Source organism: Anopheles coustani, chromosome 3 (genome assembly GCF_943734705.1).
Source record: "Anopheles coustani chromosome 3, idAnoCousDA_361_x.2, whole genome shotgun sequence".
Lineage (NCBI taxonomy): Eukaryota > Metazoa > Arthropoda > Insecta > Diptera > Culicidae > Anopheles > Anopheles coustani.
The window spans coordinates 33,071,741-33,096,500 of record NC_071288.1 but is presented as its reverse complement, the minus strand read 5'-3'; the positions used below and the strand labels follow the sequence as shown (position 1 = coordinate 33,096,500).

The following is a 24,760-nucleotide window of genomic DNA, read 5'->3' as shown; positions in this document are numbered from 1 at the left end:
GAAATCGATCTTTTCCACCAACACGCCGTGGACATGATTTCCCTCGTCATTAGCTTTATTATCGTTGCGGTGGGTTTGACAAATCGAACCGATGTTAGAGCGATGTCGAATTGGGGCAGGGGGAGGGAGAGAAAAAAGAGAAATCTAGATAATGATCCATTATCTCGTTCATTGGACGCCGTATCGCTATCTCCGTGAGGGTGAGTGTTTGAATGACCCTGTATTTACGTGTAAAATAAATGATACTGTTTGCTCTCCAATTACCAGGACAATTTTGTGGTTACGAAGATTGTATATTAAATTGGTTAGGTTCAACCTTATAAAAAAAAAAATCATAGAATAAAGGTAAACTAACTTTACTGAGTCGCAAAAATTTAATCCTCCTCTGTTCGTACTTTATTGCACCTTCCTCGCAACGTGACGAACTTCAGTCCGTAAGTTTCTCATGAAGCAACGAATCCAAATTTAAATCAGGGCACACACAAATATGACACGTTAGAAGAATAATGATTCTTCGTCAACCTCGCACTGCGACGATGTCCCGTTAAAAATAAAAACCGGAGAATGAAGTAGTAAAATGCCTTCGGGGGAAAACTACTAAATTCACACGACCTACAACGCTGCCACCAACACGCACGTTCCTAATGGGCCAAACCGAATGGATTCCGTGTTCAATTTCATGCAACATTCCGCGCCATCGTGATCGGTGTTGGATGGGGGGGGGGAGGGAGTTCGCGAGCTTGATCGGATCGATCGGTCGCGGATCGGAAAGCTGTGGACCGATTCCGTATGCGAAACACCTATTATAGAGTGACCACAAAGCCCCCCTAAGCATAAAACAGCCAGCACCGACACACGAAAGCAGCGCGACTACCAGGGTTGGCCAGAGACGGGGGGTGCATTAGAGAGGGCCCGCAACCGCGCAAGGGCACTGGAAAGAAAAAGGAAATTTCTTACAAAGTGTACAAGTCTGCAAAACTGCTGCCCGAGCCTTTGCTGGACTGTGTTTGATGCGATGGAAAGGGGCAAGGGAGATGGGCAGTGCCTGCATAATGGCATCCTGTGAAGGGGTTGCAGCAACACGCGGCACCCTACAGTATGCGTCCCCCTTTGGGCTTCTGCTAAGCGGTTGGTCAATGCGCCTGCGACCATGAAGGAAATTGTGCCTTTCTTTTCATTTGACTTCATTGAGTAGCGAGCAGCCGTTTGTTTTTTTTTTTCTTATCCGCATTTGTCCGTAGGGATTTAAAAAAAAGGTCTGGGGGTTTGCCGGAGGGTGGTGGGAGTGACACGGGGACTCCTTCCGCGCCTAACCCCGATGGTCTGCCCCGGAGACACCGAGGGAAAACCGAACCACAATGAGGCAAAAAAAAAATCTAATCCACCAACAAAGGCTGAAACACACTTCAATCGATCGAGCTGAAGGTGTTTTGGAGGTTATGATTAAAACGCCGTTTTCGCGGCGGACCGTAATGAGGACACAGACACTTGGGCGGCAGAAACACAACTGCACACTGCAGCCCGCGTGAAACAGGCGAGCTTTCTTTTAAACTTTCCTCCATTTCGTTCGTAGGAAGCATATTCGCATAAACAAGAAGGCAAGAGATCTACAAAGTAGCTACATTTTTTTTTCACGGGTGGCTAATCTAGTTTGTTAAATATAAAACTAAACCCAAAACCCAAAAACATGTGATAAATTGAAACACGAAAACCCTCTTACACAAATCGTCAAAATCTTGACATTTGATTGATTCGCTTTTCCTTTTCGAAACGAACAATGAGATAAGGATGAAACAATTATAAATGTGACAGATAAACGGTAACTCCCAAAAAAGGGCTTACCATTTACAGTCACGGTGGAAAAGTATTTATCAAAGCGTGCCATGTCCAAAAAACCATGAAAGTGGTCGATGCTGCTGATAATCGGATCGTCAAACGGCTTCATGCTCGCGATCGTAGGACCTTCTTCCTGCGCTTTCTTCCGCCATTAGCATACGCCACCGGCGGCTAATTTAAATGCACGGCCACGGATTTCGCCCTAACGGCGGAAAGAAAACCCACCGATCTGGTTCCCAGCACCTCCTCCCAGCACCTTACAACCCGAGTCCACACGCTTTGGGCCGGAAATGGCCTTATCTTCCACCAGCCTATCTATCGGTCGTTTGTCCACTTTCACCCGTTTCGGTGCGCTCGCGGGGGGAAGCCGGTGGACGGGGTTGCATCTCCGAGCAATCGAATGCCGGCGGAGCGCGGTAACGAGGGAGTTTAATGTGTCAATTAGCATGGAAGGGGTGTCATTACATCATCGGCGAGCGATCGGAGGAAAACACACAAAACACCGCAATTTGCGTTACCATCCCAGGCGAGGCACAAAGTCAACACCAAATGAGTTAAAAAAAGGTGCACACATCAACAAACGGCAGGCGATTCGACGTTTAAACAGTCACTTTTGTAAAACGTAATAAAGGTAATGTGCAAAGACATGTTGTGCGTAAGGCTCATCTTCGTAAGATGAGCGGTTGATCGTGATCCGATCGCGGGATTTATGGCTAATAGTTGTCGAGTGTGTTTGCACCTAAATGACTTTGCCTGTCGACTACGAATATGCAATTTTCTTGTAACAATAACAGTTTGTTTACAGTAATACTTGCAAACCTATCAGAAGCGTTTACAATAGTGCCTTATGAATCTTTAGGCGAGATTAATTCTTATCAATCTTTCACCTAACATTCATTCAGATTAATTCATAAATCATTTGAGATTTGAATCTACAAACGTTGATGAATCTTACGAAAGCTTATATGAATATTCATGAATCTTTCTTGGATCTTTCACGAATCGTCATGATTCTTTCATTGGTGTGGCTCATCCGACCAAAACAAAAAGGAGTCTCTCTACCCATTTTGTGGTCTTTAGTTTCCTGTTATTTAAACATTAATGAATCTTTCATTAATAATGAAACATTAATGAATTCATGAATCTCCAAAACGATGCAAAGAATCATTTGATCATCCAAAACGATGCAAAGATTCATGATTGTCGGAATCGGAATTACACAACTCTAGTTTACAACATGCATTTTCTTCAATAAGCAATTTTCTAGAATCAATTAAAGTATTTGTTTTCTTCTTTAAAAACTGAAAAAAATGTATAACTTTGCTACTTATGGCGGACAGTTGATCGATGGAAAATATACGTAATTAAAGAAAGTTTTCCGCCCTCGATCTTGAAGAAAACAAAAACACCACCCACTGAAGGGATAGATAAGTGCAAAAAGTGTATTTCGACACCAAAGCGTTCTCTATGCACTTGTGTGTGTGTGTGAGTGAATATGTGTCCCAAGTGGATGCAAAAATGCAACGCAACTGCCTTCGGATTGTGCACCTTGTGTGCAGCGTCGGCTTTGGTTTCGTATGCTGGCGCGCGGAAAACTCTCCATCGCATTCCGTACGCAGCAAAACATATGCACTGCGCTGAAGCACACGGCGGAGGATCCCACATCCCACAGCCGGGAAAGGGAAAGAAAGCCAGCCAGATGGAACGAGACGGACACACCGGGAGAGGACGCAGCTGCCGCACGGGTTTTCGAAAAAGTGGTAAAACTGGTCAGGTGAGTTTTGGCTTTCTGTTGCTCTTTCGTTCCGTTGATTTTCTTCAGGCTCCACCTCCCCCCTCCTTCACCCCTCCTTGGCCGGAGCAATGTTACCTCAGCCCAGCCTCCGGTTCCGTCTACGTCCTGTCCCTTTAACCACCTCGCAGCAGCAGCAAACACAGCCTCCATTTCGTACCGCCACGGGTCTTTTACACCCCGTGGTCCGGCTTCCAATTTGTTTGGGCAACACAGCGTCGAACACTACTACTACACGAACCCTTCGCCCCGGCTACTACGAGACGGCTACGATCATTACAGTTACTACATTCCGACCACCGCATGATCGCGAAAGTGAGATGGAGGTGGGCATGATTAATTTATTGATATATTACTCTGATGCAAACGGGCGTGCGGGCGCCTCGGTTCCCTCCGTGCTTGTGCGGAATCGGTTCTCCAACTCCAACACTGCCCAACAAAAAAGCCAACCCTCCTTGGCCCACAGGCCGCAAACGATTAAATCCACGACCGCTAACTCCCGGGGCCTCCGCGGTGGAAGAATAAATATATATTTATGCGCAATCACCTCAAACGCCTCGGCCTCAAAAGTATGCGAAGGACGTTAGATACTATCGGGTTCGTGCGTGTTCCTTTTCAATCCGAGGCTTCAACCCGACTGTGTGTTCTTCTCTCCGCAGGCTGCGAGTTGTCATCGTCATAAGGCTCATAACTTGGCCGTATTTTATGGCGATGAGTGCATCATAACTGAAGGCATTTTATTAGCATTCGAATGGGACAGGCAAGCAAACCGTATGCGGATCAGGTATGCGAAAACAATCATTAATAAAAAAAAATACAAAACGACAAAGCTGGAATTGACAGTTGATCCAACTCGCGATAAAGACAGTGATCGATGGAGGAGCGCTGTGATTAAACCAAAGTAAAGCAAAGAAATACTGTGTAACTTCCTTCGGGATTTGTGCTGACTCGGGAGCCTTAGAACTATGTGCAAACAAACACAAAACGTAATGCACTTCCCGGCCGCATTCTACGTTGGTGAGTCGAAGGGCAGCCACGTCGGTGCTCGTAGAAAGAGAAAGGAGAATCTCATCGTACAAATCCGTACCGTCCGCATCGGATGGATGAGCAAGGGGTATCGGTAGCCGAGGTGGTTGGTTGGATTAAACCTCGGCCTAAAAAGAAAAAAAAAAACAATACACGAGCTTCTGCTGCACATTCACCCGGCCTCGAGAGCTGGCGGTGAACCGGCCTGGCTGGCGGACGGAAGATAAACGATGGATAATCATCGCTCGTAAAACGACTCTCCGGCTCAAGGCGAAGGTGCCGGGAGAGTGGGGGAAACTGGTATGAGTGGCACGGGGTATAGGGTGTGCGGACGCCGATTCACTGACTAAAACCGCGTGAGCAGACCCCGGCCCCGGATTGCAATTCTATATACGCAAGGTAACCGGAATCGCGAATCGCGAGATCCATTTCCAGCCTGGACGCGAGCGGACAATTTAGCTGACTGGACCCTCTGGCGTCTCCGTCTTGGGGGAGGGAGGGTCGAGGGGACGGTGGGGGAGACATTAGGAAATTGAGGAAGTCAACCAAAACCACCCGCCATCGTTACCGAAGATGAATCGTGGACCATTGTTCTACCGAAGGCAGTCATTGCTGAGTTCTGCCATCTGCCAAAGTGTGCATTATTGGTTGTTAGTTTTTTTCTTCTCACAAACAAGATTTAAATAAACATCCTCTTCAGTCGGAACCAGCTGCGTGGCCTGTTGGGATGTTTTCTCTTATCAGCAAAATCTGTTCCGTTCGCTCGACGACAATGAATAAAGAAGGGGAACTAGCATGTAGCTTTCCTGTTGAAGGAATACGCATGAAATCCCAAGAGCTGAGAGTTGCAGGCAAGAGAACATAACACGGTACAAGGCATATGTTTGATAGTACGGGAAAAGAAAGCCAGAGAAGCCTGGAAACCGGTACCCCAAAAAGTATTCAATAATGGTGTAACGTACAGCAGAGCCAGTAAGATACAAAATTCAGAATAATTTTTGTCCAGAAATAGAAGTCGAGGACGGTTCAGCTAAAACTCATCCAATGGTGATATTTAACACCAACGAGGATTAAGTCATAGAATGTCTGCTCAGTAATCTAGGGAGCTTCTTAGGACTCCCTAAGCCTACGGATTATAACTCGAAGCTAATACTGCCGTTTCCTTTAGAGACACTCATCAGTAGACTCTAGGGAATTCTTGGGATGTTCATGTCCACCTTGTATTGAAAATACTGACGGCCAACTCTCTACACTCCCTGTCCTGCGTACCTGCGAATCGCTGTGGAAGTGATTGTTGGGCAACTGATTGCCCGCGTTCGGTGCTCCAAGCATATCCATCATCATTCTGCGCCACGTTGCGTCCCCGCTGTCTGCTGCTGCTGCTCCGGCCAGCCTTCGTCCCGTCCCTGCATCCACACGTACACCGAGTCTGCTGCACCGCTGCTGAATGCCGGTGCCTCCCAGCGCATTCCTGTCACTTCCACGGCGGAATATGGCACGTCGCACCAGCGGTTTGAACTTGGCTCAACTTTAAGGCACTTTAGCTGCGCGTGATCTCCGAGCGCTCCGATCCGCTTTCAGCACCGTTGTTCGCGGGTTGGTGATACCTTGAATTTCTAATTCCGTGCCACCATCACCACCACCACCACCAGTACACACGCGAGAACTGAGAGACTTGTCAGCAAACCGGACCGGTCAGGCAGGTTGGTTTGGGTTGGGCAGGTTGATTCTGCTGTGCGGGCCCCTACAGCCATCCACAGGAGCCACGTGAAAACGCAAGGCCCTTCAATATACCTGCGTCGCCTGCTATGATTCTATTTTTTGTTTCACTCGCTCTTCGAACAGCAGAAATCTTCCGGATGGCACTTGCACTCACTCTCACTCGCCGCGTCACTGAATCAACAATCGAGAGTCGTTGATGCTTGAGGAACTCCTGAGGAAGGTTTTTGGAGGAACGATTGAGGCGATTTAATATAGGTACGCCAGGTACGCCGCCCTACCGACCGAATACTGCCATCATCACCATCACCATCTTCAGCATCAGCGACACAACGGAACCGAACTCCAACAACACACACTCGATCCTCCCCAGAAACCCCCAAAAATGACCAATTTCTCGACAAGACGCGACGCCTGTACGCTTCTTCTTTCTTTCCGCCGGCTTTGTACCATCGATCGGGAGTGGGAGACTCGAGTCTGGTTTCTTAAGGCGCTTCGGTGTGTGTGTGTGTGTGTCTATGAATTTTTTTTCTTCGTTTCGTCTCACCTTCTCTACCGCCCCCCCCCCTGGCCTTATCCCATTCCGAGGCCCTTTATCGATCGCGAGGGAATTTCGTTTGTACCTGTTGTTGTTGTTATTGTTGTCGATCGCTGCTGAACGACGAGATGGGCTCGGCACCTTTCCACTCCCTCCCTCAACTGCCCTTACAAACACACACACGCACACACACACAAACAAACCCATTACATTTACAAAAAGCGTGCGCGTACGCAAGGCGGACACAAAAAAAAAGCTCACATACGCGCGCACGAGCCAATGCGCGATTATAAATTCCTCCACATCGGACCCGGTGTGTTGTGGCTTCAACTTCTTGGCGTCTTAAGACGTAGGATGGATGGGAGAGGGTGGGGGGGGGGTGAGGGAGGGGGAGGTGTGTCTTGTTGGAAGCGGGATTGGAGATGGTGAAGCCTGCCGCTCTCCTCACGAAACACAAGAGAGAAATCAAGCTCGCTGAAGGATGGTGATGGTGACGACGACGACGACGACGATGACGGTGTTGGTGGTGGAAGAAGTGGGTTTGGCTGTGGCTCCTGTCTCTTTTCCTTCCACCCCTTCCCCGCTTGCACCCGTTTCTCTCACTCGTTGCAGCACGGCCTTACTCGATCTCGTTCGCGCGCGGAGTGGTGCGACTTTTAAGATTTTGCACTCTCTTTCTTACGCTGCCCGCGGACATTTACTTTGGAAGCTTTTTTCAACCACCCACCCCCTTCGTCCACCGGGGCATTCTAATATTCCGTTCTAACGCGTTTTGACTGCTTTTTTTCTCATCTACTCCTTCATTTTATGCTTCTTTCCTTCTCGTCGTTTTCAGAACAGAAAGGAGACCAGTTAACCAGCCTCGATGATTTTCTTTTTTTTTGTGATGGTTAAATATGCAACACTGGGTCGGTAATTTATTCGACAATTTACTTAATTTACTTTCACGTTACGACCCGTGGCACACCCCGGGCTGATTGGAGCTGATTAATTACGGGCGACTTTTACATTGAGGCGACGCTCCCAATCCATGTACCCCGTTTGGCACTGCCGGAGGACTTTTCTTTGCCAAAAACACACAAACTTTCCGAAACGCCGAAGACATTTAAAGCTTCTCACCACTACCACAACACCCGAAATTCCCCCAAACAATCATTCGATGGCACTTGGGAGGCTGAAACAGGGGTTTCTAATTCACACTTCGGTCTCAATTCTCGACATGGCACTGGAAGAAAAGGATCTTTGTGAGATCGCCTTCAGAGCAGCAGGCTAGGTTTTAAGCTGACGCGATGCGACTGATTGCCTCTGCGCTGCTGAAGACGAAGACTTTTGCTGCTGCTTCGTCAAGACAGCATTCTTGAGATGCGGCAAAGGAGATTCTCCTCTCAAGCGTTTCTCACCCACAAACATACGCACACATACACACATATGCGATCGGTCACGCACATACACAAACACAATGCAAAAGGAATGACGAAGGGAGAATCGTGCAGGATAATCTCGGAGATCTCTCTCCGATTCCGGCCGTTTGGCTAATCCTTGCCTATCCTTGTCGTGTTGGTTGGAACAAATGCGATCGCAAAATTCAACAATTCGGGTTAACAATAATTTACCGATGCAAACAACGTAAGGCACAGGGTCACGAAATCACGAAATGGTGCGCGTTTTAAATACTGCTTTGAACTTTTTACAGAAACTAAAAACCGTGGCGCAGGATTCCGCACAAAGCGGTGCGCACTCGACCACTCGACGGCACGAAATAAAATGGACGCCCGGACCAGAGAAACGAGTTCTCGGCTCGCGGGCCCGCAAGTTAGCCACCGTTCGAGGAGACAAGAGGGAGAGGAAGAATGGGAGAAAAAAAACAAACCAAACCAACATAGCCGGGAAACTGCCAAACGCAAACCGAAACCAGCATCATCTCTCGTCGATGATATACGAAACATAAAGTCACCTCTCTTTTCTTTGGCGACGACGACGACTTTTGCCTTCTCCTCTGTCTCCCTCTGGCGTGTCTCTTTCTCTCTCTTTCGCCCTGTCGCCGGGTTGGCAACAAAAAGGCAGGCAGGAAACGCAACAGGCCCCGCATAACAACCATCACGTCAGCATTGAGCCCTTCGCAGCATAAATGAAAGCCCCATGGTTGTTGGCGGAAAAGCAGCAGGGGAGGGTAAAGGCAGACAGAGATAGCGCTGGCGGCTGAAAGGCGACGGCACTACTCGCTGGCCGATCGAGGAAAGTGCGAAAGAGAAGCGATCGCCGAAGGAGAAGAAGCCATCGGGACCGACAATCGAAAGGAGAGAAAACGAAAGAGCCCACGAAGGTCGAGTGAGACAAAACACTCACACACACACAAAAGCCGTTTAAATCGTCTGTCTCATTCTTTTAGCGTATCCTTTTTCTCCCAACTCGCGATCGTTGTTTGCAATGTTTTTTTTCGTACGGCCAAGTCGAGAAGAAAGCTTTGGGTTTTAATCTTTTCTGCTGCAATGTGGAACCGAACCGAATCGATGCCGAGATGGTGGAATGCTCTAGGGAAGGAGGACGGATAGGGTGGGGGGTACAGGATTATTGCAACTCCCCCCTGCCGCTCCGCTCGTTCCCTGGCACAACAATCCGCGACGAGCTTATCGTATGAGTCACACACGCGCATATGCATCGTGTAACATTTGCACCGACTCGCACAAGGAGTGGCATGCGAACAAGGTGTTGATGAAGTGAACAATCTGACCTTTAGTTTCCAGAAAGTTGATATGCCGGCTAGGTATAAGCTGCATATAATGTTTGAGAAAACAAAAAAGAGAAACATAGCTATAAAATTGGCAATTTGATGAATACAAAATATTGGATTTAAATTTGAAAACTACAACATAAACATAAAATTGCTCTGCTTTGTGCTTGAATCGATATATGGTACACCTCTCCTTTTTCTGTCTGTTCTTGAAGTTATCAATGATGCAAAACCGTTACACGCTTTGACCAATTCCAATACCTACTTCCTCTGCGCCGCATTCAATTCCGCGCCAAAAGTAAAACGCCTCAGAACATGCCAAATTCTTCATTGATGACGTTGTCGATGGCTTTAACTTGTTTTTCTCTCTTTTCCGTTCGTTCGTACCCCTTTATTATCCTGTCTCGGCGCGTCCGTTCAGAGCACCCAAAGCATAAGAGTGCACTCATACACACGCATCCAAAGCATACAATAAGAGGAAAAAAAGCATTCCGATGGTGGAGAAAAGGAACCCCACGAGTGAAAAAGAGAAAGACTGGACAAAAAGGCACATATACTGTGTTTTTTTTTCTCTCTATCTTATATCTACGCTGAGACGAATGCTGCATTGAGTCAAATGCTTAACGCGTACGTTGTGTTTCCTTTATTTCGTCCAGTTTTATATTTGTTTAATTCTGTTCGTTCGCCTTTTCCCAGATCAATGATCAAAGGGACACCACCCATGCTTCCGATGTTCTTCTGATCATCCAAGCATAACGATTCCAACACACACACACACATAAATACACATGTACCAAATCGGACAAACGCAATCCAGCACCTCGAAGGCTGAAGAGCCTTTTGCGGAGGGCGAAAAGCAAAAAGGCTACTGATTTTAATATTTGTCTTCTTGCTTTCGACTCACCTCGCTTATTCGATATTCACCGAAAAGAGGAGGTGGATGAAAGGGTTTGTAAATCCGCGAGCCTCATCCTTTCAGAGTCGCTCGATGCACGTGTTCTATCGAAACTCTTCTGATCGTGTGGATCGGATTTGATCGCGCTGGCAAAAGGTAGCAAATAAATCAACATCGCTTGCGGGAAAGAGTTTCCCATCGAAAGAACTTACACCCCACCCCCCATTCGTCCGAAGGCTTTTAGTGTTTGACTTGTACACCCCCCCAACCCCGAGTGGCCCCAAACGCTCAAGCACTTCTCGGACCAAGGCTGAATAGTAAACGATTACCTCATTCGTCCGCTGGAACAAATCCTTTCAAAGGTACAGAAAGGGGTTTGACACACCCGCACCCGAACGAAAGGTACGGTACGGAAAATACCCGTAAAGTAAACCTCATTTCAGTGCCGAAGACATTTGGTGGAAACGGCAAGGTGGAAGATAACCGAACAGAGAAAAAAAAACAACCACCAACCACCCTGCTGCTCCGTCAACCGTGAATTGTTGACGGGAGAATTTTTAACGTTGGTCCGTACGTTTGGTGGATTGGATTTACATAAAAATTTCGCTTTGTTTCGCTGCTCCGACGGGGGTTTCGCTTTGCATACGCGTTGGATGCGGAGAGCGACCGCGCAAAAAAAAGCCGAGACGAGCCAACCGAACTCCTCCGAAACGAAAGACTTGAACGCCCGACACGCCTGCCGGTGGAAGCGGTAGACGGGGAACCTCCTCCAACCGCTCCACCCGATAAGGGAAAAAGTTGGCGACGTTCGGTGACGTTCTGAGCACGCCCCGGTGCGTCCTATCTGCTGATAAATCGAACTGCTGCTTGATTTCGCTTCGCGGTTCGGTTCTGTACGTAGCAAACGTTCCTTCGGCTACATTCGCCACTTTCTGCGACTTCTTCCTCGGTTCGGTTACGGAAAAGATGCTGCGCGAAGAACAAGATAAACTCCGGAAACGGGATACATTTCACGACACCCTGTATTCTCTAACGTCGATACGATGACTAACGTGTCTGGCGTGAAAGTAACATCGATGATTTAGAGTGGTGTTCTTTATTTAAAGAGTAGCACAATCATTTTTAGATTTATCATGCAAACCCCTTGACTTACATTTTAGACAAACACAAAAACTCGAACAATGTTTCAACGGCATACAATGTAAACATTCTTCTCATTCGCAAATAGTTCATTTTAATTAATTTAATTAATCTTAATACGCTTGTCGAACACGTGTCTTAATTCCCACACTTTGAAAGGAATGAAGGAATTTGCGGAATTTACGGTAAGTTCCAACATCCAACCAGGTGTGGCCCCTCGTCCCACGTTCGATTAATCAGCAGCATAATCCCACCCCCAGGTCACCCCCGCTACCCTCGTTCGCCCAACCTACCTTTGCCGCCTTCCTTTTGCCCGCGCCCACCGGGTGAATGTATTTGTCGTTAATCATCTCGAAGATTTCGGCCGGCGAAGGTATCTTGTACCGCCGGAAGCTGCCTCGCAAGCCGCGCTGATGCGGGAGCTGCTGCTGGTGCTGCTGATGACCGGAATATAATCCGGTGGCCGACGTCGGTAGAATCTGTTTGACCCGATCGGTCGGCGCACCCAGCTCGTGCCCGACGGCGTTGCTTTGCTGCTGCAGCGTGGAGTTGTGTGACGGTGTGGCCAGGGGAAGATGGTACCCCGGGTGGTAGGGACCCTTGGGGACAAATCCGTTATCGGCCGGAGCGGTGCGGTAGAGATCATGGTGGCCGGTGGAAGGCGCAAAGTATCGCCGGTCAAGTGTCATGCTTTGCTGCGGTGGAAAAAACGCTTGCTGCTGCACGGCGGATTGCATACCGTTAGGCGCCAGCGTTTCTCGGTACAGCCGCTCACCGCCGACATTGTAGCCGCCGCGGGCCGCGACAGCATTTCGTACCCCGCCATCGCCATTCGGTAACCCGAGCGGGTGCTGACGTTGATGATGTTGATACGGGTGCGCTTGCTGATGGCCATGGTGGTAAGCCGAGCCGGGCTGCTGATAGTATCCCGCACCACCGAACGATGCCGGAAGTGTACGGAAGCGTGCCATCATCAGCGCCTCATCCCCGCCGTCGCCAGCGTCGTGGTTGCCCGATGGCGGCGGTCCCGTCTTGAAGAAATGTTCCGCCGGATAGAAGTTCTTGGTCGTAATGGCAGACGATACGTAGGAGTTTCGCTTACGCTTCCCCTTCAGCGATGCCGACGACGATTTCCGGCGATGCCGCTGACTGTTGCCGCCGCCACCACCACCACCACCGGTGCCTCCGCCGCCAGCCGCACCATCCGACCCGCCGGACGACTTCACGATACTCTTGACGCCCACATTTGATTTCGGTCCCCGCTTGATCCACTTGGGCAGCTTCATTCTGCACACTACTCCACCCTGGGTTTCGTTATTCGTTCGTTTGCTGAACCGATTGAAACGACTTTGCGCCAAAACAACCCTCCCTCGTGCGTGGGTGTACGAGCTCACTTCATATCCACTTCCGGATGTATCTTATATTCCGTTTCCTTCGTCAACATTTACCAAACACACACACAAGAACGGGCAAAGCCTTCTTTTTTCGCACCCTTCGAGGACTCGTCGGTAGTTTTGCTGAAAACTCGTAAAAATGGGGGGCCACAACGAACGACTGGTTGTTGCTTTGCGGGCGCGTTGCTTCTTAAGCTAATTAGATTAGAACAATCTCATTTCCAAAACCACCCGCTCGCCCTCCCTCGTCCGAACACACTTGAAGAAAAGTGAACGCACATCGTTTTGTTTACGCGCCCGGCCCAAGCCAAAAGAGTAACCCACTTCCATGCACTGCACTGCAAGCAAATGGCTTAGGGTGGAAAAGAAATTGATTTTTCCCGTCACACCACCATCACACGCGTTTTCCACTTGGCGCCCACACTTGGCGCGGACACACTTCTTGCGCGCAACTGGATACCTTTTTTGTTGGTACAACGCGGTGGTGGTAGGGCTGACCTTTCACCTCCCACCGTTAGGGGGCCGTCGTCGTCACAATTGGCGATTTCGTCATCGATTCGATTTTACGCACGGAAAACACGACACGGCCTGTGTGTTCATTGACCACCACTGGGCAGCAAAAACATCGCCAAAGGAAGCACACCGTCAGCAACGGACCGCGTCCGAACGCTTGAAGGCTGGCCTGAGAATGGATCGAATGGTGAAATCAAAGCCCACCAGCCAAAGACGTGCGTGCAAATGAAGGCCACCGCTGCAGCACCGTTCGGTTGGGCTTTGAAGTTCGAATGGGTCACTACAAAGGCGAAAAGTTTGGCCCTTCTTCGCAATCGCCCCGCGACCACAATGTACCGGAGCCAATGTTTGTAATGTTATGGCACTTAAACCGCCCCTTTTTCACAGATTAGGGGCGTATTGAACCGACGATATAAGTTGCAAAATGTTTTACTTTGAGGTTGTTTAAAAATGGGGGCAAACACCCCGTTTTATGGCACCTTCCAAGTAAGTAGAATCGGAACTCCACTTTTCGATAATTAATTCACCGTATTTGCACCTTCGGGAAAACGCACCTTTTACGCTCTTTTCCGAGTGGAAGTTACACAAAGGATCACATTAACCACTCAAACCTGAGGCCGGCCTCAATTCCTTCCGAGTTTTCCAACACATATCGTCTTAATATCGCGCCCGGAAAAAAGGGGACCGCGGAAGGTGGCGTGTTTTCGTGCAAAAGGGAACGCTCCAGAAGCCGTTTGAACCCGCGACCGCCGGGGGATCGGAACCGCGGTAGCCGAGAGGAACTAGAACATATTCGCACGGCGTGTGAAAAGCGACTGCCACCGACGTCAGTCACGAGCCCCGAGGACCGAAGCGATATACTATGGGACGATTCGTCCTACCGCGTGTCGTCGTACGCGTCTCCGCCGTCTTCGGCTGGTGGCTGTCGTCCGTGAAAATGGAAAATCGAGCGGCCCGTCGGGGCCACTAACTATCGCCGTCCCGAGAACCGCCCCCCAAAAATAGCGCCGATAGCGATTGCGGACGATATGGTGTGTAGCTAGCGACGTATTTTTGTGCGCCGCTTGGGTGAGGCGAAAAGCGTTAACGCTTTCCGATCAATCATAATCTTTCTGTCCCTTCATGAACGAGTCAGAACGAGTTCAGTTCGAACGGAATAACAAAAATCAAAATGCATTAAGAAATGTAAGATTCTGATGCTTTTTAATTCTGGGAATATTTTTAAGAAGGTCACGCAGTCTATTGAAACAGATACTTTAAAAAATTGTGTGCCAACATCTACTTACATGACGGATTGATAAAGAATAACTTGATAAAGTTTTGACGTAAGTAGTACGCACCACTTTAGGAGCTTAAAAGTTGTCAAGAATTTAAAAGTAACGAGACCATAAGAGAAATGGTAAATTTAATCATTTCAACCGAGCTAGTACAGGGATTTTCAGATGATATCATAACAGTAGCAGCATTAGTTCTAACAACAGGACATGATATTCCATCATGTGCGATATACGTTTATACTTGCTAGTTACGTACATCACTCGAGCTGCCACACCAATTTTATAATATCAACTGCTACGGTTATAATATCTACTGACAACGCTATGATAAACATGATCGCGTTATAAAATTAACTGGTTCTGTTGGAATATCATGTGCTGCAGTTACAATAAATACTGCTACTGCTATGATATCATCTGAATTAATACACAATAAATAGAAATAAATAAATAGTTTTTCAAATGCTAAAGTCCGTCTTCAGCAATAATAAATAAATGTACTCAAAAGAGTAATGAACTTTTTGTCCAACCCAACTGCCCGTAGCATTCCGTTCGTAGTGTGGACGGTACCCATGGTATATTGGTACGATGGAACCCTTGGCGCACCCACACCACCGTACAGTACCGCTCCCTGTCTAAAATCACCCTCCCAGGATTAAAGGACCGACCTGTGCCGCTTGTAACGCTCACCGTGCCTCACGTGTTTTCCGGCGTCGGGTCGCGCGACGTGCCACGAGTTTCCCGAGGGGATCGTGGGTTGAATATTCGAACACCCGCCAGGGGGAGGAGATGGAGGAGAAAGAAAAAAACATCAGCAAACTATCCTTACCGGCCGTCGTTAACGTAAATTGTAAAAGTAGGATAGGAAGCGTGTCCGGAAGTCGGGAAACGGAGCGATGGCCAGACACTCCCGAACACGAGCCAACGACACGAACGAGCGACCGAACGTGCGAACGAACGACCGTACGTTGGCCATGCGCACTGACAATGTTTTCCTTTCCCGAGAGCCGGCTACGAGTTACATCTCGCCCTTCTGGCCCACAGATCCTGGCCATTTTCCAGGTTGGCCCAGGGGGAATCGAAGGAAGAGCGCACAATGCAATGGCCGGCAACTTTCCGGCGACTGCATTTCAGGACACCGTACGGTTTCGCACGAACATAACAAGATCAAACGCATGCACACGCACCACGTTGGGAGAGAGAGAGCGAAAGAGAGGGATGATGGCATATTTCCAGGATGTGCTCGTAGGCCAACCGGAAAAGGCCGACTCCGTCGCGTCAGTTAAACCTCGAACTCAACCCCCTGGTGGGAGATTTTTTATTTATATTCACTCACAGACAGAGGGGTGGCCCGCTTGGAGTGGCCACCGTTTGCTTCTCGTCCTGTCGATCGATGCCCGGGTTTCTTCCTCTCCCGCCGTTCTCATTTCAGCTGCATTTCAGCTTACGCTTTGGTTGATTGTATTATCGGGCCCATTGATTGGTTTGTTTCGGCCCAACATCCTTCCCAACACGAACTTCAGTGTGTTTCCAATCCACGTTCATGCACATCCTGTGTTCATCCTTACAAACATTGATGTACATAGTATCCCTTCATTATTCTATCTCAGTCCGTTCCCCGTTTTCTCTGCCATTCTGTGCTTGGCCGGGAATCGAATTCATTTCCATAGCGAACGTAAACTCCTCCGGGAGGAAGGAATTTTCCACCGGAAAAACGTAGTACGCCACTTGGCAAGCGTTTCATTCCCGACTCCCAACCGAGAACGGGTTTGTTATTGTTTTATTTTCACTCTGTCAAACGCACATCGTTTGCCGGCTCGGTTCGGTCGAAAAAAATAAACCGGGTGCGTATGAAGGAGGTGAGTTTTCCCACTCGCACCCACCCAGCATTCCTGTCGGCTCGCGAAGGGCCGCACCTTCGTTCTCGGGTGTGCGGCGGCGTGGTGGGGAATTAGCATATTTATACGCCGGACGTAATACAATTAAGAACCCGACCAGACGGTATGACTTTTTGAATAATAAACAAACCGACGCCGGGGGAGTGGAATGTGGAGAAGAAAAAAAAACAGGAAAGGTGTTATGCTGCTGCTTGCAGTAAGGGAATCGATGGGTCATGGCGTTTGTTTGCGAGAGTACGGTTTACACGGATGACGCTTGAATGAAGCCGATATTTTTCCACATCGATGGGATTATTGTCGATACTTTCGGTAGCGAACGGAACAAATATTTATCACAAACAACGGAACCGTAGAACGTAGTGTGAGTGGGGGTTGGATGGAAAATGAAAGAGATTTATATTGTCCTGTTCTGCCTATTTAATTTTAAACGAGGATTAAGGAATTACACATGATGAGCATCCGTTTGCGAATCAACAGTGGCCATTAAAGCCAATAGATAACATTTGACAGGAAACAATCGATTTACTGCAAGAACAAAACAGCACAAAATTCGTCGCCTGTTGCGATTCAAAAATGCCCTTTTTTACCCCTGGAGGTATGCAACATGGCACAACACCAGTTAAAATTCTCGTTAGCATTCGCTCGAACGATCGTTCTTCCTCAAAATATCAATTGCTTTCAAACTCAACAAACCTTTACCCAACGAGGAAGGGATAACAAAATCGTGCTACTTACCACCTTCTCATCCTCCACCACCTGATCCGCCAGCACCTCGATCGTTTCGTTCATCGACCGGTACGTGCGCTGCTCCTTCTTCGATTTGCTCCGGAACAGGCTGGCCGTTTTGTTCTTCAGGTTGAGCCGCCGATCGGTGGTGCCTCCGAGATCGCCGAACGGTGGCGAGCTGAACCGCTTCGGGTTGAAGTAGGAGTAGGCGGCCGATTCCGACTTCTGCAGCCGCTTGTGCGCCCCCAACGCCTGCCGGAGGCCCCCGACAAGGCCGCCGGGCACGGGAATGCCATCACCTCCACCACCACCACCACCACCCGCAATGACTCCGTTGAGGTTGTTACTTTGGTTGTTGTTGCTACTGCTAGTGTTACTTTGGGGCGAGTTGTTGGTAAAGTTGTTGTTCGAGACGGCGAACTTGCTATCACAGCCGGCGAGGACAATGGATTTGGACGGTAGCTGCGGGATGGGTGGTGGTGGCTGATGTTGACTGCTGGCCGCCGAGGCCGTGGCCGAGATGAGGGAGGATCGGCGCGACGAAACGGTGTTGTTGATCGGGGCCGTCGTCGGTGTCGGCGTTGAGGTTCCGCAGTAGCTGGTGCTTCGGCGCGATCGATTTGAGTCGATCGTATCCCTGAGGTGGAAAAAAATTTAGATTAGAATAAATAAACAAAAGTTCAGCTATAATATACCCCACCCAACATTATATCAAACAATTTGTGTATAAAGACTCGGTTGCCATTTTTAAAAAGTTACTGATATAGAATGAACTGAAATGGAATGAAGGAAATGCAAAACTCTTTCTTTCTCTCTACAAACATTCTTCAGACCGCCTTCTCAGCCTTATACCTTTTCCGAAACTGTGGACTACGGAAAAACACCGGACTGATCGGCACGAAGTAGCCCAGCTGCGGTGGCCCTCCGTCCGGCGGATGGTACGCCCCGATGGCGGTCGGAGTTGGCACCGGCGTACACTCGTCCGGGCACTCTTCGTCCTCCGTCGTCGTCGTGGTGCCACTGTTGAGCAGATGTTCGTCGGGATCTTCGCCGTCCGGGACGGCGTTTTCCGGCACCGTGTAGCAGGAAAGGTTCGACACTGGCCGACGGCATCCCGGGTAGTCGCACTGGCCACCGTAACTCGGGTACATCCTCATGTGGTACTCCATCGCGCCACCGAAAACACTACACTCGGGTTCACTTTGCTTTCCAATTTATGTTGTTGGTTGTGTATGGATATTTACAGATTTTTCAAGAACTATTTTTCACAGATCGTGAAGAACGTTAACAGCTGTGTTCGGATCATTCAAAACATGTACGAATTTATATAAATCATCTACCTCCAACACGCATTTAAATCACATAGATTATGAGTGCGAAAGGTTGTCCAACAGTTGCATAACGAAGAAACATGAGTTCTACCGGGTAAAGCGTGTTCCTTTCGGGAGAGGAAGACATAAAAATCTCCATCAAACCCTTACGAAACAGAAAACTGATGATATAATCTCAGGGAGATACCCTAGCAGCTAACCACAGCTAATTCCACCCGGGTGAACACACACACACAAAGACAATCGTAATAATAAAAAAAAACACCATCGATCAACGACTCATCCGGTCCGAAATGGAGGCCGCTCGGAAAAACCGCACCTCGATTGATGGTTTTAACATTGCACAGAAATGTGGGTTTCTCTCTAAACCCTCCGTCTGGCGGCCCGCATGGCGGAGGAGGGGTGACGTTTCCGACCAGAAAACATGAAGAATGTGTATCGCCCTTCATCTTTCGGAAGGTTTCGGTTTTGTTTGTCGCTTCCTGCACCGCTTCGAAGGTGCGTCCCGTCTCCGGACGAGGGCTCCGGATTTCAACCACCGGGGATTTGTCATACCCTATTGCTACATTCTTGAAATTCTTTCTTTCTTGCTCGTCTCCCCCACCCATGGACAGATGTTGATGATAAGTGAGGCGACAGTGAAGGTGTTTTCCCTTTTCCCAAAACCACAGCCGATTCCGGATTGCCAAACGAAATGCTTCCGCTTTCGTTCGATCATGATGTTGTAGAGGAAACATAGAAATTTTCCACGCAGCAACAAACATTTTCCATCACTTGAGTAGCTGACGAATGATCTTTTTATGAAAACATTTTCACGCAAAAGCGCCCCATTAATCAGCGCGATAAAATGAAACATCGCCACTTTTCCCTCGACACGACACGCGCTTCCGCCGGAACTGCACGAAATGGAGAGCAATATTTTTTAAAACGAAAGTGCCAAACCTCAACTCTACCAATGTTTTGCTGGCGTTTGGTGATTATCTTTTATGCGTCCCTCCTTCCCATCGTCCCCTAACGAAAACCACACGAAGCAAACCACCTCCCTCTTGTGAGGCCGAGAAATGAAATTGAAAAACAATTAACGGCATCCGAAGCCGGTTGGCGATATACGTTGCCCCAGTTATGGACCGGCCTATGATTCCAATGACGATCACGATCGATCCCCGTCACGGTGTAGGTGGGGCTCCCACTTTCAGCATGGAACCAGCAGCATTAGCAAAACGAGGCCGATCCGATCATCTCGAGCATCGGTTATCGAGTCGATCGAGTGGCATATTATTAATTGCGATCCCCCGCGTGGCCTCTCGGGTCTACAAGAAACCGTCTGCGTCAGCGGAAGCTACTTCACCTTTCCTTCCGCACCGGAAGCACGAAAAAGAAAGTGCGAGATACCGGGGTGGCGGGGGGAACGGATCCTGCCAAAGTAAACAAGCCGCACGAACGATCCAAAAATGGGTGAATAAAAATATCACACAATTTCCTAAAAATAATACCTTCCACCCGTGCTGCTTGGTGTTCGCTTGGCGGTGGCAAACTTTATGCGGTTGCTGTGGATCGGTGTGTTCGCGCGAGCGTTGTTGATGTTGGCCACATATGGCAAAACATAGTCGTTCCTTTCTCCAAGACTGCCGTCTCGCCTGAGGCGAAGAAGCCCAGCGTTCGAAACAATTTAAGCGTAAGATGATCGCCAGAACGGCTGCTCAAGGATTAGCAATGGGCCAAAGATGAGCAAAGAGGAAAGAAAAATGAAAACAAAAACCGCACATGCACACACACTCTCAATTCTAACCGCATGCGTTCCACCAAAGTGATGGGAAACGAAATCGATTTCGAAAACTAACAGGCCCTTCACGCCAGAGGCCTGTGTCTTCAGCGGGAAGAAAGGTTGATTTTTCCACCCGGTCGATGGAACCGATCGGTTTTGAAAAGGGGGGTTTTCGAAGGGTGGGATTGAGGCCTTGGGGAGGTGTGGTTCACAGTGTTCTTCGCCATAGAAAAAACAACAAACCACTAAACGCGGAGGACTCTAGTATGGGGTCGGGCGTTTGAGAAGATGCCTCACAAGATTGCCCACTTTGACGCGGTTCGTTCTCAAGAACGTTCGATCGTTTTATTTTGTAACAGTTTCCACAAGGTTGAGTAACAAGTAAAATAATTCAACTGCATGGAGAGAAACTAATTTTAAACGAACACCACACCGTTACACTTTGCGCCTGAATCAAAGTCACTTGAAAAAAAGGCAGGACAAATAAGTTCTAAGTCCCAGTGTAGAAGAGTTTTCCCTAGTGGCGCCTCACGTACACACGCTTGCTACATTGCGCAATCGGTTGGGAGCACTTGTTACTCCACGAAAGACCGAGTTGTGGGACATTTTCAGCTGTCGCTGCAACCGAAACTGCAGCCAGTCAACTATTGCACTTGGTTCCCTTTCGGACAGGTCCAAAAGATGTCTGCATAAATTATAAATAAATCACGTTCGTACGCTGGATGCGTGGCCCAGACGACACAAGCGCCGGCTCCAATGGCGATTTTGCAGACGCAAACGGTTCGGTGAGAGGACCACTTTCACGGTTGCATTCTTCGGGCGGCCTGCGAAACGATTCGTTCGGGGAAATTCTGCGTAAAAGTAGGTGGTTTGATGATGCACAAGAGTGTAGCACATGTCATGCACATTCATATGTACTAGTTAAAGGGAGAAAGTTCTCGGAAAAGGCGTGATTTATTGCCCATCTAGGTCTATGAAGTTCGTAGCACTCTTTACCGACATAAAAAAATATTGATACAGTTAAGATTTGTCGTAGATAGGCAAGTAATTACCCTTTAAAACAAGCCATTTCCAACGATTAAGGAAAACGATCGTATGTTCTAATTTTGAAATGAAAACCAGACACCAGACGGAGGGAAAAAGCCGTCATCGATTGAGATAAGGACCGACGCGTTGTGTATCTGAGACAGTTCCCTGCGAAAGTAAAACCGTCAGCAAGTGTTCTCCCAACAGCATCCCATAATTCAGTCTCCCAAGTTTACGCGAGTATCCTCCATTAGCTGCACAATATATTGCCACTGTTCATCAACGTCACGCGGCACGGAAAAACCACGTTCGGGCACGCTTATTCACACGTCGGTGTGCGCACTTTGCTGCACCGTCCAACGCCCGTCGTGGGGTCAGTCACCAAGAGTGGCATATTTTTTTTCACAGGTTTTCCACCCCGAGTGTCTGGTGACAAAAATACACGAACACATTCCCGTCTGGCGGTGGCGGCAATCTTTTTTACACCAGCATGCGATTTTTACCTTTTCATGCCATTTTCCGACGCGAATTTTGCAACAAAAACATAAAATGCCCCCAAACGATCAGGAATAACGACCAGACGGGTCCGGTTATCGGAGGGCAGGTAAGGGATGACATATATTTTTGGGACAAAATAAAACACCCACTGGTGACCACTGAGAGAAAATCTCTTTCAGAATTGAATTCAATTAAATAAACGGCTCATTTATGATGCAGTCACGAGCGAGCGAGAAGAAAAGCCACCGAAACCGGATGTAAGCGAACGATTGATTGATTCAACCCACAAGTACACAAACTAAATCAAACCAGCACCGTTTCACTTTCATTCACAGATGATTCCGAACCGGGTTCTGCATCTAACTGGTCACAAATCGAATCGAATGGGAGTGAAAGAACAGCGCAAAATTCTCGTGCATGCACCGAACCGTCTTCCGCGTTCTAGGCGATCCCGATCGCGACTGGCGATCCGTGCACCCGAGAGGACCGTGCGAGAGGATGCCGTGTCACAGAACCGATCTCGATCGCGATCTTCCCGCAGCCCCGCGAGCGCCCAGAGTGGTGGGACGTACCATAGTGCGTCGAGGGGAGCATCGCCGAAAAGCGAAAACATAAAACGGCGCGCGCGCTTGCCTTTCCGAAAAATTGGAGAGAGAATTTGGGCGACGACAACGACGTAACGACGCAGCACAAAAAAGTAAAAAAGGAGAAAGAGAAATGAAGGAAAGGATGGACCAATTTCCAACGGCCACAAACCATGTGTTCTAATTTAAAACATTCGACTGTCGTCGGCCGCCGCTGGTAGAACTGTCACGAATCGAAGTGAAACGATAATCGTCCCCGTCGCACGGTGCGCCACACGCCGGATACGAGCAGGATAAAAATTTTGGTTGGATTCAACTCAGTTTCACGATACAATTTAAAAAATCACAAAGTCGCTCTACAAAATATTATTTTTAACGTGAGTATTTAGAATGACCGAATCATGATTTTAGTTTCTTGGAGCTCTTTGAACTATTTCTTTTTGGTCTGAAACACGCCCTCAGTGCTGCAACAATTCCTGCGTGAAACGTCGCCTCACGATCATCTCGTGATTTTCGTAATTTCACAAATTATACCCGCAATGTCTGAGGCAAATGACAAACAAAACAGGAAAAACCAAGCCAAAATCTCTATTATAATGAACGACCAGAATAGAACCAATTATTAATGTTCCTTCAACATTCAATTTCATACGCACCATGAACACCTCCAGTCGATGCCTCTTAAACAGTACTTCGAACTGCTTCGGCTATAAAACAAATTGTCATGATCATGGAGCAATTTAAAAAGCAATAAAAATGCCAAATGGCAGCTCTTTCAAACATAATAACCCATTAATCAATGTAAAAAAAACCAGTTATAAAACGATGAAATACAGTTTACGGACTTGTTTCCAGAACAATTATGTTGGACATCAGCCGCATGCCTCTCTTTCCCACGACCATTAAAACGAGCTGAGGAGTAATATTTTAAAATCGGAAATGCCCTATGACATAAAAAAGGGTGGAAGGCTGTTAGTAAATAAACAGGGTGCATACAGATTGGAAAAAGTAAACGTTTCCTGGGGGTCAAGATACAAAGCACACATCAAAAGCAATCACATCTTTCACATCACAAACTCTTTCTTGTCGATCGCTTTACTTTCGGCACTATTTACTTAGCTGTTATTCGCATGCGAGAATTTTAAATTCCGCTGTGTGAAAGGAAAAAGTGGTGTCCTACTTTCCGGGTAATTGCGGCCCTGCCTTTCAATGAAAGATGAACAAACTATCACTCGACAGACATTGATGCGAGATGCGATGCACACAAAATGAAATAAAAAAAACAAAGTGCTACTTCCGCCGGCCGGCTCCGACCGGAACACGGAAAAAAGTCATTAAACTGCAACCGATTAGAGTTTATTTACGGAGTGTAAAAGAGTTGAGCCAACTGTGGACTTGGTGGCGCCCTAAACCACTCTGCCGAGCCCCGGAATAGCCCCGGATCCGATCCAATTCATCGTCCGCCCAACCATCCATTGCAGCCATGAGGCCCTTTCCCTTCTGCCCCCTGTGCTCTGGGTGAGAAAAGAGGCGTGGGAACATTCTAGGCGACTGTGGCTTTTTTCCCTCTTCTCCACTGTTTTGCTGCTCTTCTGTTGAGGTTCTTCGCCGTGCGATCCAATTGAACCCACAAAGTCGCAGGTTCATCAGTCAAGAGTGCTTTTGAATGTTTTAACACTCCCCGAGGGGTTGTTTGACGAGTGTGGAGCCCTTTTGAAGGCGGCACACGGGTCAGAAACGTGTGGCAAACGAGCCTCTCTCGGCCGAAGAGTTGAACTCGAAGCGATACGATCGATGCAACGATGAGCCGTGCTTGCCGTTATCACACGTGTTTACCATCATAGGGTGCTTCATTAACCTAGATTATGGAACAAAACGAGGTCCTTCCGGGGGAACGAGGGTCAGAATCGCTGTCTACCACCGTGTTTACCGAGGGAGGACAGGAAGCAGTAGAGGGCATACAAATGGTTATTCGTTCTTAAAAGGGGCCCCAATATTGGACGGAGCGTCGTTTTTTTCTCCAACCACAACCAACCGTGGTGTCGTTGCGTGGCGTGTGTTTTGACGTGTC

At 48.2% G+C, this 24,760-nt stretch overlaps 1 protein-coding gene across 1 annotated transcript in view; it reads right to left on the bottom strand.

Annotated features, from left to right (window-relative positions):
- LOC131271684 (uncharacterized) overlaps window positions 1-24,760 on the bottom strand; it is a 50,431-nt gene that overhangs the window by 18,631 nt on the left and 7,040 nt on the right. Inside the window, 1 exon segment of the mRNA XM_058273190.1 lies at window positions 17,495-18,122. Within this exon segment, the coding sequence (XP_058129173.1) occupies window positions 17,495-18,122 (628 nt within the window).